Source organism: Osmia lignaria, chromosome 12 (genome assembly GCF_051020975.1).
Source record: "Osmia lignaria lignaria isolate PbOS001 chromosome 12, iyOsmLign1, whole genome shotgun sequence".
In the NCBI taxonomy this organism is placed as follows: Eukaryota; Metazoa; Arthropoda; class Insecta; order Hymenoptera; family Megachilidae; genus Osmia; species Osmia lignaria.
Genome location: NC_135043.1, coordinates 9,713,925 through 9,732,004, shown reverse-complemented (window position 1 = coordinate 9,732,004; position 18,080 = coordinate 9,713,925). Strand labels below are relative to the sequence as shown.

At 51.0% G+C, this 18,080-nt stretch overlaps 1 protein-coding gene across 2 annotated transcripts in view; it reads left to right on the top strand.

Moving 5' to 3' along the window:
* LOC117602740 (uncharacterized) overlaps positions 1–3,221 on the top strand; it is a 28,392-nt gene extending 25,171 nt beyond the window's left edge. The window contains exon 6 of one of the 2 annotated variants that reach the window (XM_034321114.2): positions 1,650–3,221. In XM_034321114.2, the coding sequence (XP_034177005.2) occupies positions 1,650–2,154 (505 nt within the window). In that variant the 3' untranslated portion in view covers positions 2,155–3,221. The remainder of the gene's footprint in view (positions 1–1,649) is intronic. The other variant, XM_034321113.2, reaches the window with a different exon arrangement.
* The last annotated feature ends 14,859 nt before the right edge of the window (positions 3,222–18,080 follow it).

The following is an 18,080-nucleotide window of genomic DNA, read 5'->3' as shown; positions in this document are numbered from 1 at the left end:
TGTTCTTCGCGCGGTCACGGTGGTCCAGAATTCACGTTTCCGCTCGACTCTCATAAAACCGCACTCTCGTCTAGTTCTCTCCCTGGCGTCCGTTGGTGTCGCGTTACGCGTTAAGCAGTGTAGTCGAGTGGTAACCGAGACTACGATAACACCCATTGTTCCTCTTTTTCACCCTTACCCTTTCTCTTCTTCTTCTTGCATCCTCTTCCGTCGACGGGTTTTATTTCTTCACCTTCTGCGATCCCTCAGCCCGTCGAAAACTTTCGTCACGGAATTAGCCGTCTCCTCCCGAAGAAGAAAGAACTCAAAGACGATTCCAAGGAACGGAGGATAGCGAGCGTGAAAGAGAATCTCCGGATCCAGGAACGGAGGTCTGGAGGTTCGTCGGACTTTCGAGGAACCGGATGATCGATAGGTGGTATCATCCTCGAACAGAACCTCGGTAGAATTATCCGACGAGCAGCCTGGTATCAGGTTTTCTTTCAACCACTTGACGTTCCCGGAGCCTACCGAACTGCGCTCCTCCGTCGAGATCGTTTTCTCGCGTAGTTCAACGCGGGTGGGATCGTCCGGGCAACAGAGAAGCTTCAAATTCCGCTAGAGAAAAGGAAAAAACGCGTAGTTGTTTTTCGCGATCACAATGAAGTCTTAATCGTCGAGATAGTACCGGCGATAATTGCATGGTGTTTACGTAGCACTCCCGCGCCCGCGGTAATTACGAAAGTAGGAAATGACGGTGCAACGCGGCCACCACGACTTGGCAACGATACCGATCATTAATTATCTCGAATATCACGCGACGCCACCAAGGAGACGCGACGCGACGCGACGCGACGCGGCTCGTTTTCATTCGCGACCGACCAATAATTCGCTCGTTAGCGTCCTGCCAATAAGCGTCTCTCGATCGTCCCAAGCGTACAATCGCTCGTAATTAACCCTAATTAAGCTCTCGCGTCTAATGCACCAAATCATCCATCACGTCAGTCCGTCGCGAATCGAGCGTCCCCGGACGTCGATGAGAAACGCGTCGTCTTAATTATGCGCCACCGTCAGCCCTCTCCTCCTCCCACTCTTACATCCGTTCGACCCTCGATCTTCGTCTCTCTTTTTATCCGTGCGAAATTTCATCGAATCATTCTCCTCTTCGAGCGCGAGCTGAACGTCGATAACGTCTTCCTTCGTCTCGATCGATCTATGTTCGATTTCTCCTTCGATTGCGTTAACGACGAGTTTCGTTTCCGCCCGTTTTAGACAAGTTCCTCGTACTCCTTTTCCGATGGTAAACGCTTAAGCGAACAAAGGTCACGGGACTTGCCATTACACGTGATTTTGCCCGAGCGAAACTGCATACCTGATCCTCGCCAGCTTTGCGATTAAACACAGATTAGCGCCCTTTAGCATATAGGATTCGATGTAAAACAGCCAGCTCACTGTCGTCCCTCCACCTTCCACGACCCCTCTTGTTAGCTACATACGAGGGTTACATTCCTCTAACTTTGGCGCCTTGATTTCACGATAAATACTTATCGATAGTATTTTTCATGCTGAACAACAAAATTATATAGACCTTATAGGGTTAATTGCCATCGTGAAATCAATTTGTGACAAAAGTTGTATGGAAAGCATAAACGGTAAATCATTTGTTTCAGAGATCCAATGGAACTGATGGAGCAACAATTGGTCAGGTGTGGCGTGGCTCCGGTTAGGTTGTACGAACATTTGGCTATGTCGTCGCCAGCCGCGGCGGCGGCAGCCGCAGCCGCAGCCGCGGCCGCGCTCGGTGCTCAGCAACAACAGCAGCAACAACACCATCAGCAGTCGCAGCAACAGCAATCGCAACAGGAGAACGGAGCGCACGCGTTGTCTCCGTGGCTAACACCGTCGACGGCACTTTTGTACGGGACCGTGGGGCAAGCGCACCCCGGAACCAGAACAGCCACTGGAACATCGTCCCCGTATCCAGCCACCGCAGCCTCAGCTCCGTTTCCTTATCCAGCCACCCTTCCGTGGCCCTGGCAGCCGCCACCCGTCGCCATGATCTCACGAAGGTCCTCGCCTCCTACGGCAACAGCTCCTTCCCTCAGGTATGCTCCCTATCCTCCACCCGCCAGTACACCTCCGCCACTTAGGACTCGTCCTTCCACCCCCAATTAGCGTTACACAGCCCCACGGCTATTCGCCTTAATTCCCCCTTAATCGTATCCTCCCCGCGTCCAGCCGTCGCTCCACATCGTTGCGTTCCTTCTTTTCGGACGAGTCGTGGACGCGGCGGCGCAGCCAAAGAATTCCCTCGGGCCGAACGGGATCATCCGATCTTCTTTTCTTTCTCTTCTGTTGATACACCATTCACGTAGACGTAATTTTACCCGTAATCGTTTACGCGTACTCGTATCGCGTCGTTCCTCTCTCGGATTGCGAGGAATTTCGGCACGAAAGCGTTTCGAATTCTCCTAATTCTTAACTTTAAGCAAACGTCCCGTACTTGTTGGCTATTTGTGTCCGCGTAATGTAACCGTAGACCTTTCGTCTCGAGATTCGGGCAACCTGTAAATAAATCGAATCCAATCGAACGCGTTGCAACGCGAAGAAAATCGATGCGAATATGTAACATAGACGTTATGTAAAGGAAAGGGAAAGGGTTGGCAAATGCACGAAAGTGCATGCGTCGAAGGAGGATGAAATAATTCGTGCATAACTGTAACATATACCATGATAGTATTGAACGCGTCTTTCCTCGAGACGAGCGACTTTGTACATAAAATCTTTTACCGGTAGCGATCAGTAGCGTTAACGTCGCCCTATTCACGATGTAGCACCGATAGAAATAAACGAGTTTTCATTAACGCGTCGCCTTCTATTCCCTTCCATTGTTCCCCTTGCGTGTCTGACCGTTGGTGTTTTTGAAACGCGTGTTTTAACGAAGACGATTCGTTTCGAGAGGTACTGGAAAGAGGTAGGTAGGTAGGTAGGTAGGTAGGTAGGTAGGTAGGAAGGTAGATCTCTTTCAGCCGGATCATCCGGTGGACTGGGTTCTCCGGCTCGGTGTTTCCCGAGGCACGACGGGCTGCTGCTGGTCGAGTGGCTCGTCACGCCAGCCAGGCTTCATCGCGCCTCCAACTGCCGTGTAATTCTGTTATACCTATCTGAAATTAAATAAATTCGTTTCACGGCCTGTCAACGAGCAATTATTTTTCGACGCAGCCGCTTTAAGGCCGGTTCGTTCCATGACTAACGTCTCGCGACCCCTCGAACCAAACCATTCCCTATCTCCCGTGTCCCCTGTCGCGCACCCCTTTCTCGGTCGCGAGTAAATCATTTACTTTTTTAATCGTACACGATTGACAATATCTATGCAGAACGAAGGAAAGAAAATTGAATTTTGAATGTTTAGGAGAACCTTTCGATACACCGCGCGGAGGAAGGTGTTGGAATCGACGCGTACAAGTAGGAAGACAAGAAGAAAGAGAAGAAGAAGGTTTCAGCGGGGCGCGAAAGCGATCGTGTGTTACGTTGTGATGGGTGGAGCGAGGTGAGAGAAACAGAGAGGCGGCTCCCGAGCTTGTAATTATGTTGATACGAATGATCTGCGGCTCGCCGCAAACCGACGGTGAGAAGAGAAGAGAGGCGAAAAGAAGAAATACCGGCGAAGAAAGAAGAAAGAGGAGGTGATGGTAGGTAGGAAGGAAGGAGAAGAGAGGGAGGGACGAGGCCTCTAGCGGTGTTCACCGGCTGCTCTGTAACGTGGCCGTTTATCCCGGTTCCTTGTTCTTCCGAAGCGATACAACGACGCTTCCCTCTTGCTTGCCTCGTTCCTCGACGCGTTCCGTTCGTGTTGTACCGACCATACGCGTTGCTCATCCCCACGCAACGAGTAAACGGGCTTTAGGACCGTGGCGAAACCAGTTTAAGTGGTTAAGTGTAGATGTAATTGATTTCCATTTTACGAGGCTCTCGGGAAGACGCTCCACCCGCCACTGCCATCACCACTACCACCGCCACCATCGCCGCTACCTCCACTATTCCACCACCGTTCCACCACCACCCTTCCTATCGCCATTACTCGCCAGCCCTTCGCGTATACAACCTTTGAACGCGCATTGATGCGCGTCAAGGAGTAGATCGTATTCGTCGAGCGGAATCGGTTTCTCACGCCTCTGGGTTCCGCTTCGAGTTCTCGACGAAACGAAAAGGATACGCGATTTCGACTCGATCGCGATTCGACCTGGCCCGTTGTCGATCGCGAGCCGTTCAGATTGTAATTGGCCCGTTGTTTGGTATACCCTGGCCTGCCGTGGCGTGGCTTGCCTTCGATCTGGCCCGTACCACGATCCCGCCGTGATGAATTGGACGAATGAATAATGAATGAGTCACGGGTGCACGAATTCAGGCAGGCGAACAGAACCAGCCGAGCCCAAGGACCGGCTCGAGGATGTCGCGGGACGTGGAAAGGATTTTAATGAAATCCAGCGACAGATGTCCGTCATTGGTAATTCTACCTCGAACCTTCCGATCTTTAATTTACCTCTCGCCATTTCTTCCTCTTTTATGGACGATCCCGTTTGCCCGAGGTTCTTTCTTCCTTTCTCGTGACCGTTTTACCCTTTCAATCTTTGATAGCTATTGAACAGTGTAAAACGATTACTTTTTAAATAAATAACCAATTTCGAAGGGCTTCTTAAAGGCAAAGGTGAAATCAACTGTGAAATGAATCTTTCGAAAAATTGAAAGAACTCGTAAGCGGACGGTAGCTGATCGAGCGTCAGCCAACAGAGGGAACGAGGGAGGGAGGGAGGGAAATTCCATGGGGCGAGTGGATGCGAAACGACGCGTCGCGAAGCAAGAACCGGAAGAAAAAGAAAAGGGGCGGTGGTGGCGCGCGGAGAAGGAGACGGACAGAGACAGAGAAAGGGAGAGAGTCGTCGGAGAATATGTAAATTAGGAACTCTGTGTGAATGCGGAGATTTATGGCAGCCCGTACACATTTCTGGCCGCAATAAATATCAGTAAGTAGCGAGGCGCGGGACCGTCCGGATCGAGGCTGAGTCTGACGTTCTTTCCAACGCGTATTCGCCATCGCGCCACCGCGCGTACTCGTCCTTGCCACCCTTCCTATTCTTCTTTCTCGTTAAACCCTCAACGAGACATTTTTCGAATTTCATATCGATCAATCGAAGAGAGAACCACCACCGAATCTTCGTGGGTGGTTTACGAATTCCTCTTTTCTTTTTTCTTCCCCTGACGGCAACACGCGCCGTTTCTTTGTAGCCGTTAACGCGTGGCTTATGACGTTTATTAGAGGCTTAACTTGGCATCAAAGCAGGGGAAAAACGAAACAAAATCTCGTAATCTTGCTGTAATTAATCGTTGGCGCGTAATCTTTCGATCTGCTTTCAAAGGCTTGCTCGTGAAACTTAATTTCACGCGGCACGAAAGCTACCGCCACCCTTTCCATACTTACTAATTATAAGATCGTTCCAACGCTTTATAACAGCTCGCGTTACGCGTGCTTTTTTTTCGAAAAATTCGACGCGTTTCCATTTGAACCCGCGAAACCTCGCTCGAGCATCGATAGAAAACGTTCGATTACGAACGTGGGCGTTGAACAGATTTCACGACGTTTCGACAAGATTTTATTGCCTCAATATTACCGTGAACTTTACGATCGTTTGTTCGGTCTACTCGAGATCATCGACAGCTAGATAGAACGCGTTGTCCGTCCCGCTATAAAAGCAATCTCGCAACGCGATCAATTACAAACTGGTCGCGCATAACCCGTCGAAAGATCATCGTCGATCCAACTTGCGTCATCCAGCCACCGCGAAGCCAATAAATCTGCCTCGAAATCATCGGTGGAATGAAAACTTTCCACGGTTATCAAACAGTCTATTTTCGCGCTTAAACTATAAAATTTGCGAAATTACTCTTCGAGTGAAAGCAGAGTCTGTTTGTTCGTGATTCGCTATAAAAAGAAGAAAGAGAACGTGAAAAAGCGCGAGAAGAAGTTTTAGAGGAAAGAGCAAAAGTCAAGCGACGAAGAAGAGGATGAAGAGAAAAAATAAAAAGAAAAAGGGCGAGGAAGAAGGTTGTTTGGTTAGAAAGAGGTCGCGATGGAGTGGAGAGATCGTGAAAGAAGGCGAGAACGACGGGGACGAGGGGGCGGTTATTATTTACAGCAGTCCGTAAGGCGTGTCACAATAGCATTGCGGGTTTCCTCTTGAAAGTCCGACAATGCGAACGGGATTTATGGAAGAAACTTTCAACAAAACCGTCAATGGGCCACCCTCGCCTACGAGATGGTTTACCTAGCATGGGAATGGGCACAAATATTTTCACCATAAATTCTCCTTTTTATCCGCTTCGTCCCTTATTTACAGTCACTTTGACCTAATCCATCCCCACCATCGCCATCGAACCACCATATCTTCTCTACCTGTTACGATCTACGACCTACGACCTCGCCGATGCTTCTTGCTCTTTTCCTTTACGCTTCGCGCCAACTGGAGTAGAAGAGTAGGCGTATCGACGTTTTATACACGAGTTTACTTACTGGACGAACGATCGTCAACAATAAGAAGTACATTAACTTGACGTGTTTATCAAGTTTCTGGGACGCTTGTTTTGCATAAGTTATATCGTCGAGGTTCAGCGACGGCGTATAAAATATCGAAAGGAAGCGAAGAAGGAAGAAATTTCGCGAGGCGGTATCTTTCCACATCTTTCTCACCGCGTGACGGAAGAGAAGGCGAGCAACGCAGCGTAGAGAAAATCGTCCGGTAGAAAGATATCGATCGCTACCGGTCGATCTAAATCATCGATCTAAATTGCGTTGCGCAATCTCCTGGATCCGATAAAAATTCCTGCTCCGTTGCTCGGCAGCGTCTTCGATCCGACAGAGATTACCAAAGAAATCTCATAAAGAAGATCACCCTTCCGGACCGAACTGCGAAACGGATTAACCGGCTAAATACGTTCCTGTCTTGCGTTTTTCTTTTTCCGCCAACTGACTTCCGTTCTGGATCCTTCGTTAAACGTCACGTTAATTTCCCTTTTCTTTCTTCTGCTCTTTAGAGACGAACGCGTACAATAGTCTGTCTATTTGCATTTTTCGAAAACGTTCTTCACGGAACATGCATTTAGAACGTGGAGACGCGAAAGCGAACGGTGAGAGAGAGGAAGTTGGGCATTGTCGAGATCCTCGGGGATCCTCGAGGCTCGCTGGGATGGTTCGGATGGTTGGGATCGTTGGGACAACGCCCGCTGTGTCGAATGTTGACTCTTGGCTGCGGTCAGCGTGACAAAAACCACCCCTCGATTCGACACGCACCCCTGGGCGCCCCATCGACCCCCTGGGTATCCTTCGCGACCAGTTCAGGTTCGTCCGATTCCCTCTGTCGCCCGGTGCCACGATTTTTCACCCCGATCCTTTGATCATCGTATCGAGACTCTTCTTCCTGAGTCCTCGAATTTTCCTGGATGAAACGTCGAGCTTAAGCTCGAAGAGGAAACGAATCTAAACGCGACAGAGGGATGCCCGCTAATAACGAGTAAGGGTGCGAAAAACGTGACGGTCCCTAAATTGTCGAAGAACGGAGACGCCCCTGCGCGTACCCGCACGATTTCACCGTGCCGAGGGCAAACATCTTTTCATCGTCGGATAAAGCATAGGTCCTCTATTCAGTAACGAACCGTTAACTCGACGTAAATGGCCGGGACAAGTCTGTGACGGGGCGCGTCTCGTTGTTGTCGCCCGGCGAGGCAGGATCTCTATTTGAGAGTTTACATCCCGAAAATGGTCTTTTCATGGATAACTTCACGCCGTGTTACCGGCGACGAGACTACCAAGGACAATGTCTACCTTTTGCGCGACAACGGTGTTTGCGCTTCGGGGCGTGTCGACCACCGGCGAGCATTCGCTTTTTCCGACACGCGCTTACCATCTATCCATCGATCTTCGATAATACCGTATCATCGGAATTTTCAGCCAATTTAAATAGAGCATGAATAACTAAACGAAAAAAAGCTATCTCCCAAGAACCTGATCTTAAAATTCCATAATTTCCAAACGATTCTTTTTTTACCTCTTTCGTTGGAAATAATTCGAGAAATTAAACTTCTGGCTGAGGAAAAAAATCGAAACAAGTTACGGAAACAAGTACGGGAAACTTTACGGAAGAACGTCAACCTGGATGTTTCGCGGCACGAGCCTTCGAAAGGATACTTGCCGGTAGAAACTCGACCAGGTCGGCGTTAACAGAAAAGGAAAAGAGGAGATCTGGTCCGCGAGAGAATGACGAACGAAGAAGAGAGGAAAATGGGCGCTGGGAGCGAAAGAGGAGGGTGATGGCAGTGGCGTGGCTCGCGGTGCGGTGGCGAGAACGCGTGCAAGAAGTGTAGTAATGTCCGCCGGCGGCCAAGCGGCAGACTATTACCAGGGCATGAATATGAATGAGGACCGGACGAACGGAGGAAAGGAAAGAACGAGTTGAAGTAGAGAAAGGAAGAAAGAGACGTTGCGATCGGAGCCGCGTTTTGCCGACAGAGGGTGCTTTCGTGCGCAACCGTGAGACGGAAACAGTGGCCAGAAGGTGGTCGAGAAAGAGTAAGATCGAAAGGTGGAGGTGAGGGTGCGCGGGCGCGAGAACTCGAGGAGCAACGAGAAGAACAAGAAGGACGAAACGAGGTGGCCGAGCGAGCGTGCGAGGAACGGCATTCAATTAGTCTCCTAGTAATTAGCCGGGAAATCTTCGGCTTTGTCGGCGAGATCCGAGCGGCGCGGCGCGGCGGATCGAGGCGAGGCAAGAACCAAGCCTCTCGTGCCTCTCTGCAACCGCAGCTACTCTTCCCCGTGCAACCTTTCAATCTATTTCAATTTATATAAACGTTTGAAAAGTATAACAACGGTTGGGGGTATTTCAAGTATTCCGTAACTGCAGGATCGCGATAGGGGGTAGGTAAAGGTAAGCATTGGTGGTCCAGGCAGGTGACGGGTGGGCTGTTAGGTTCTCGTGTATCGCGACAAAACGGAAAATAGGTAGAAGCACGCACCCACTCGATCGTTCCCTCCCTCTTTTCGGGCCCGGCCCGTAATCTGCCACTGGCACTAAATCACCGCTAAGGGCTGTTAAATAGCGCAGCATTCTGTTCGTAGCTTTTTCGAGGCGTGTCCGTGACTGTGTGTGGCCCGGACTTTTTGGATAACTCGATGTCCGGTCTGGGGGTTGTCCCTTTTACCAGTCGGTCGGTCCATCGGTCGAACATCAACCAGCCGGCTAAACTTTGTCCATGTTTCCTGTTCGAAGCGTGAAACGAGTCTCGAATCGCAGAAGGACCATGCGGAATCGTCGCTTCCACTGTAGCTGTTCGCTGTCGAAGGAGATCGCTTTCGGCGACCAAAAGTCGATTTTCGTCAATTCGAAAATTGAGAAACTTAGCGCGTTAACGACCATAACGCGTTACAGATGCCTGGTAATTTCGGTTGATTAGCGTCGTTACGGTGTTGCGAAGGAAACTGGGTAGAAAGGACGTGAAAAGGGGCGGGTGGCAAATAAGCAACGCTTCGGTTCCCATGGCTTTGGATTACCGTGCCGCATGCTCTTCGAATCGAGCCGAGTTTCCCGATTTCTGTGCAACCTGATACCCATGCGAAGGGTCGTGAAATCAAGATATATCGTTCACGCAATCGCGATCGAAGTCGAACCATAGGGGTGCCTCCCCCTCGAGCTTGCCGAAACGCGAATTCGTCGTCGCGACGCGAGCCTCTGCGATTCGCGACGTCCTTCGTAACCGGTAAACCAGTTAACCTCGTCCCTCGTTTAATTCGTTCTCGCCACCCTCGGTAGCCGCGTCATCCCCGAGAGTCAGAAGCTGGGACTAATAAATATCGTCGGACGCGGCGCGTTTCCGCCGCGATTCGAGTGTTTCGGATGGGCAGACCGGCACGTGCGTTCCGAACCCATCTCGTCCCAGATGACACCGTTTTTATTGGCAACGACGTTGGTTCGCGTTTAGGGCCAATCATGGCAATCGAGCCACCGCACGGCCTCTCCGAGAGATATTGTGCCGCGTTAGCATCCGACGCTCGCGCGAGTTGTCTGCAAGCGGAACGCGGTGGACGACGGTGGGCTACCTTAATCCGATACGAAATACGTGACTCTGCGGTTTCGCGTCCCTTCCGCAAATTGAATCGCCGGGCCGGATACTCTGTATCGATGTTTACGATCTCGAGAGCACCGTCTTTCCTTCCTCGCAACAAGCATGCCCGTCCGACTCGCTCGATGAATTATTTAACGCGTAACCGGTGAAAAGGACGTTTGTCCCGGATTTCACGTGGACGACGAGGAAAAGCCGAGGGGTGAACGAGGGATCGATCGAAATTTCTCCGATTCCAGCCTGGATGCGCTTCTAATCCGACCTCGTGACACGTGTCGCGGCAAAGGGCAGGGTGTCGGACGACACTTGACTCTGTTCGTTTGAAATTGCCCCCTCGGAAAACACCTCGATCGAGTCGATTAGTCGTCGCTGCTCGTAGAACCACGGCTAGATGGGGGATACACGGATTACGAAGAACGGCACGCGGCTCCTTCCTTCTACCTCCGCTCCGAAACAATTTCGCAGAGTGGCCGTTTTCGTCGCGTGCCGCGACGGCTAACACCCTGGAACGCAGCTGTCGCTTGATGGTTCTATTAGAAATTTCTAAATCTCGTCGCGACGATTCAGCGAAAATTAGAGCAAAGGGGAAAAAGAAAGAAAAGAATAGGCCGGTTGGCGTATGGAGCGATGGCGGGACGGTCGAGCGATTTCCATGGGCGCGTAATACGCGCAAAGAGGTAGGCAGGCCGTTACTCGGTAGCGTAGTAAGGCTTAGTCGGGCTTATTATTTCGGCCGTTAAGAAAATAAACAGAAGGCAGGAAAACACGCGAGGGCCGGAGCGCGCGGCCACCGACGGAAATTATAGGCGGCCGAGCCAAATGGCTTGAAAAATGCTCAACCACAAATCAAGGTGCCGCGCCGCGTCGTTTCGTTCGGCGTGGGAGCCATCTGTCGGTTCGTCGCTGTTTCCTTCTCTCTATCCCCCCAACCCTCTTATTCCATGTACACAGAGACACACACGTAAGTGTACGCCGTTTTCTTTTCTCTTTCTTAATTTTTTCCTTATTTTCCAGGGGCGCTACTTCCGTTCGTTCGTTTAATTATTCGTTCTCTCCTTTTATCCGTCGTTCCAATTGGCGATTTTCTGAAAAATCGCCAATGTCTCTCGAACGATTTCATCGGAGCAAAGTCTCGCGTGGTCTCCGCCTCCGTCGAGCGGAGTAAAAACCGCGACGGCTAAGTATAGTTCGGCTGGAAGCGTGGCCGACGTTCTCCCATTGATATTGCCTGGAATCATTCACGACGCATAAACATCTCGTATTACGCGTGGCCGGAGCGAACAGAACGAACGGAGCGAAGCGGAGCGCTGGGCGCTGGGCCGCCCAAACAGCAGAGTCATGGTCGCGCGTATAACGAACGCGTTGCACAGTCATCCACGGTCCGCGGCAGCCCCTGTAATCGGGCTGAATCGAGGAACACCTTGCGTCACCGTACACACGCGAAATCGTTACGTGCTAATTAACGTTTCGATATGGTGCCGCGTCGATGCCCTGATGCCTCCAATCAAGCTAATTGCGTTGCAATCGTTTTGTCTCGAGGCTCTTTCCTTTCCTTTATACTTTTCCTTCTCTTTTTCGTTTACCTTTCCCCATTCTCCTCTGTCTCTTTCGTTCCGTTCCGTTCCGTTCCGTTCGAGTCGCGTTACGTTCGCGTGCACGCGAATTAACGCGTCAACCCTTTGAATTAAATTGACCAGCGTCGAATTAAATTGAAAGAAAATTGATGTAACGAGGGACGGCTTTTCGAGAGATTTACAAATATTTTCGGGTCAAGGTGCGGTACCTTTCGAAAGGCAGGTTTCTCTTCGAAGTTATAAAAATATATAGTTTGCTGTTTCCCACAGTTATAGGGGTTCGCGATTCGTCGCGCGAGGGATCGTTTTAACGTTTCCCGGTGTGCAACGTGTTAGAGAAATATCTAGCGCTGGTTTTAAGCCGGAGGGCAGTAGCTCCCCTTCGTTTGGTACGCGTCTAACGGCGAGCTGCAAGCACCGAGAGATAAAAGAACGGAGACGCGCATGTACGATGACACGTACACGCCCACAGGGTCCGCAAACAACCCCGTGAAAGAGATCGTTCGCCTAGGCGGGATGACACGAGGGGGCTGCTCGTCTTGCACGCGCCGACAAATTGTTTGGGCCGAGTCGGTTGGTCGTCGCACAATGGAACGGCACTTGCCAACATCCCAGCTACGCCTCCTCCCTCGTTACATTACATTACATTACGTTACATTACATTTATCTCTCATCCGTGCGCGCATTTATCCCTCGCCCACCCTTCTTCTTCCCTCGTCTCTTTCTCTGCCTACGATGCCCCAGCGACTGGCCTTTTGTCGCTATGGTAACACCGCATCCGCCACGTGACCGCGAAACATCCCTTTCCGCCTTCTTTCTTTCCTTTACGCTTCCCTCTTCTCTTTGCTTTTTAATCGAGAAACTTCGCGAATTGCCGATCGAATGAATTACTCTTCTGTTTTTTGTTTCACAATAATCTCACCTACGGAGCCTGTAATTAGGGCGGCTTTTTGAATCGCCCTCGGCACCGCGTTGCCAAACCCTCGGCCACCTGTCTCGGAATTCGATCGCAACAGCTTTTTCCTCGATTTCGCGATTCCACCCTTCAGGATATTCAGTCGTCGAGGAAAGTCAATGGTCGCGATTCGTGGAGGGAATATTCGTGAAAAGGGCACGCCGTTTGCACGAGAGACGAAACGACAGCCTGCTGCCTCTAACGACCTCAATTATACTTCGCTTAGGGTGGTGATTCGCGAGTCGACGATTGCACGAGAACAGACACGAATTAGGCATCCCGGTCAAAGTTTCCTAGAAAGCGGAGCGAACACAGAGAGTAGCGTCGTCGTAGTCGTTAACGCGCCTTTCCAGCTCGCAAATTAACGATCATTTTCGCGGGTCACAAATTAAGTGCCACTCCGACTCCCTTCGATGTCTTCATAACGCGTGTCGCTCGAATTTCATGCCGAATTCCAACGAGAAAAAGAAGAATAAGAAGAAGAATTTCTTAAATCTTGCCGACGTTTCGCCAGCATTGATTTCTTTTTCGTTAATCTTAGAAAAAAGGGCGCTTCACGATTATTCGCGGGAAAGTTGTTGGCGGATGTCCCTGTGCTGGGGATCGCGGGGAGTACCGGCACACGCGTATCTCGAGGATCTCGGATATCGAGCGCCTTTGCCCTTTAACCCCGAGATTCCACGGACTCTCGTTACTCTAACCTCGAGAGTTTCTCCGACTGGACGCATTGATCCTCGTTGCGCCCGGTGGGCGGATCTTACCGCGGCGCGGCGAGAGATCGCTCGGGATCTTTCAGGGATTAGTTTCCCTTGTTAAATCCTTGCTTTCTCTCTCTCTCTCTCTCTCTCTCTCTCTCCAATCGATTCTCAACGATGTTGCACGCGATAAGAAAGGTGACGGGTATCGAAGAAACGATCGTCCGTGGACGAAGAGCGATCTTTGGCTGGACGGGAAAATTGCTGGAACGCGAGGAAACCGAGGTGAGATCGAAGAAGTCAGCGAATGGACACGGAACAGGACTGGATGCAGAGGCATCGAAGGGTTCGCCACGAAACGCGGCCCCCGTTCGTTTACAAACCTCTTTAAGATCTTTATCCGAGGCGATAAAGTTACCGGTGGACACGCGTGGCCACGCTCGTGTCACGGAGGGCGTGCGACGAGCTCTTTACGACGACACGCCGTTACCAACTATTTGGATTCCGAACACTTGTAGATGGAACCGGGATAGCGTCAGGTAGACCGATAACTCGACTAATTATCGGCACGTTCGAGCCTCTTGGCCCGTTCACCGGGAACATCGAAACTCGGATTTCTCCCGCTTGTCTTGTCCGCAAGATCGTTCAATTTCTTTCACGACTATTATTTATTCGAACAGCAACGAATTAAGAACGAAGGATGGAAGTGAAATTGCAGCGAGGCGGAGGGCAAATAGGCGGTGGTAGGTACGGAGGAACGAAACTCGGACGGATGTCGAAGAAGAGAGTAGAAGGGAGGCGCGAGAGGGCAGACGGGCGGATGTGTCCGAGGTAATTGAGGCTACGGGTCATCCGGGTCGCAAGAGTCACGAGTCACGAGCGAGCGGCCGCGAACAATGCCGAGAGGCCCCGTCTTCTTCTCCTTCGTTTCTCCTCTCTTCCTCCCCCTTTCGTTTCTTCAGCCCCGGCCCGTTTTTCGATTCTCCCTTTATCCCGGTCGCGGACGTACCTCGGGACGATTAGCAAAGCTGTGTCTATGCTGCACCGCCACTCGCCCTCCGTGCTTATTAGATCCGATTCCAGCAACAGATTAACATTGAAACGAACGTTATTTACGAGCTTGTATCCTGCTGGTGCCGCCCAGCGATGATGACCCACGATATTCCGCGAGTCCCGGAGTCGATCCACCCGGTAAACGTTCCTTCGTCCCCGTTTCTCTATTCTTTCATCAATTCCTACGAAATCCTATAAGAATGTATGCGAACCGTCGTCGGTGTAATAAGGTAGTCGAATATCCTATTTCCCAACAATTACTATGGTTTCGGAGGATTCCATGGCTCGGACATGGGAACGCTGGAAATTCGCGAGGGAGAGCGTTGGGTGCGTGTCGCGAGGTCGAGGGTGAAACCGCGGAGACGTCAATCTCGTTCGACGGAGACGATGCGGATCTGGAATGAAAGGCGGACCGAGAGGGCAGGGGCTTAGGTAGGTGGCAGGAGAGGAGGGAAAAGGATAAGAGAGAGGTCTCCCACGCCACGAAGCTCGACGGGGCAATCGAAGACAAATTAACGTTGCGTGATGCGCGTTGATTCTGCTCGATAGCGGAACAACGGACACGATTACGTGCATCCGATCGGTGATGCGCAGCCGCGCGCACGTACCCCGCCGATTCTTCTCGCGTTTTATCGTCGCATCGAACGCCTCGAATTCGACCTCTCGCAACAGGCTAACGAACGAAAGGAAAGGAAAAGAGGAAAGGTGGCTTCGTCGAAGACGGAGGAACAAACTGGCGCGTCCTTCCAAGTTAATTGCCGGCAGCGAGCCGAGGCGAAGCAAACCGAAGCACCTCCTACGTTTACCCGTAATTTACCTACCAACCTCTGTAGAAAACGCGTCTTGGTTGCACCGTCGCGTCGCCTCGCGTTCGAGCTACAACGCTTAATTAACCTTCGCGTATATCAGCCGCGAGAGGATTTGTTCGTCTCGTATTTAGTGGAAAAGTCGTATTTTCGATTTTCGCTCGCGAACCGACGCGACGTGAGATCGAGGGATAGCACGGGAACAGAGTCGAGTGGACGCTCGTGGGCCCGTGAATTATCGGGTTCCTGTTAGTTGCGTGCCGAGGATCGCACACCTCGGGCAAACGGCTCGTCTCCTCGCGACAAGACAATTGCACCGCTTCCTGATATAGTTTGCGCCTTTCCAACTGTAACGAACGGAAATTCTCGAATTCTCTGTTACTCCTCTCCTCCCTGCTCGCTTTCTACTCCTCGATTTCCCGTGATTCTCAATCACGAGGATATTTGCGCAATCTGGATCGTTGATCGCGCGATCGATCCACGCGACATCCTCGAAAAACATGGCCGCTTTTAATTGAATCAACTTTTTCAGATTTACGAGCGGATAATTACGCCTCTTATCGAGACGCTTTACAACCGGGCTGGCAAATAAATTAACCTGTAAAATAAGAGATAGGACGGGGGTGCGTCGAGTTGGACGAGGGTACGGTTGAAACCGCGGGACATCGAATAATATTTCGATTCGAGGAATAACCGAGGTCTAATCCGTTATTCCCCCTGTGTACGGCGGGGCGAGTTCCCCTCGCGTTTACCAACGATACGTGACAGCTTATTTCCCAAAAGAAACGTCGACCGACTCGCCCCTCCGCAACGCGACGCTCGCCGCCTACCGCTAATAAAGTTACATCCAACTTCATTTGCCTGTTACGTTGCCACTTGTTCGAATTAGACGGGAACACGAACGGGACAGCTTCCATCCCCTTCGCGACCCTTCTTTCTTATTTTCCTTGATACTAATCAATTATTTCCTTTACACCGATCTCTTCTTTCGCGATTTCAACGCTCCACGCATTACGCTAAATATAGGTGTTATAGGGCTAATTGCCGCAAATTAAAATTCGACCAAATGACTCGAGGTTTCTCGAGAAGCTATAAAAATTAAATACCTCTTCTCTCTGTCAAGGACCGTATCTGGTCCTAGGAATCGTAGAAGATCCCTCAGAGTATCTTTCGACCGAGTTAGCGAAGAATCGAGAAAGCGAGAAAGAGGACAGGGTGGGACGGTGGATTTCGACTGTACTCCGCAGTCTACTCGTTCGCTTCATAGCCAGACTACAATAGGATCGATATCCCGCTGGGGGATAAAGCCGGTAATCCCCTGGCATCTGTAGGCCACCTGCAGTCGAGCGTTTCGTCACGGACTCGTCGCGCGTTTTCCTCCGTGTCAGCCGAATTCCACTCGATTCCAAATATTTAGACAACTCTAACCGCAGACGATCCGCATCGATCGACCCGAAGGATCGTTCGACATTGTCCGGCGAACGTTTTCGAAACTGTCAACGGTACCAGACGAAAGTCCCGCTTATTTTATTTGATCGACGACTCGTCCGTCCATTGAAAGCGTTCAAAAGACGATTTCACCCCGGGAGACGTTTCGAAATCGATCGGTTTGCCTTCTCGCGTAATCCCCTTGTCGAACGTACGGTCCATGGGTTACGCGAGTCCATTGTCCAGCATCGAAACGGACTTCGTGAGGTTAAAATCGCGCGATCCGCGAAAACGTGGCTGTTCAGGAGTCGAATGAGGAACAGAGAGGATCCGGCTGGGAAACGAAAAGAAGAGAGCCGGAGTCGTAGGCGAAACCCGAGATGCTTCGTTCCTCGGTCGACCTACCGCGCGTCGCTAATCTCGGTGTGTTCGAGCAGAATAGACCGGTGGATCGGAGAAAAATCAGCCCGTTATCGAATTTCGACGGCGGCGAGCAGCTGGTTACGGGGGAAAATTCGCACACGAGGGCACACGTATCCCCGGCACGCTCGTTGCGAACGCATTGGCAAATTAATTCAATCAATTAATAGCCGCTTTAGCGAGGATCGGAGACTCGGATGGTAGCGGCTGCCAGCGCGGAACCACCCACGCGAAACGATGCCCTGTGGTTCGCACCTACGTGCAGCCGCGCGTACCTATGCTGCCGTGGCGTTTCGAGAGCCAATCGATACCCGGTGCCATCCTCGCCACCGCCATTTTATTTCGCGGCAAGCCCTTTTTTTTTTTCTACCCCTACCGCGACCACCGTCGCCACCACCACCGTTCAACCGCGCCAATTTTTACGCTGCAAACGAAATCTAACGATCCGTTCGATTTTCCCTTTTCCCAACCCCCTCCTTCATTCCGCCTACGCGTTCCCGCTTTATACATATTTCCGTTTCGCGAGGAAAACTCGAGAAGGGGAGAAGCGGAAGAGGAGACGTAGAAAGAGAACGCGGAGCGTGGTAGGCAGCACAATCTAAACGAGCGATCGGCATCCGATCGAGATCTGATAATCGAGTTGTTGGCACCTGTGGCAGCGGACATAATTAATGTCGGCTAGGTGCTACCGACCTGTCCCTCTCTCTCCCTACTCGCCTGGCTCGTTAATTCCCTACGGGACATTAGCGAGCAAATTAGGCGACAACCAGCCCTCTCTCTATCCGTCCATAGTCCGTCCAACGAAACGAATAAATGTAAACAAAACAGCTGCCCGGTGTTCACGCGATCGATGTTACCGGGTCTTACTATTGGCTGTCAAGTAAAAATCCCGTATATAGGGTGGGCAAAAATTATTTCTCATCATTTTGGGAGATGACTTTACACCTATTATTATTCTTCCAAAATCAGTAGCTTCTTATTCATTTTTATTAGTATGCAC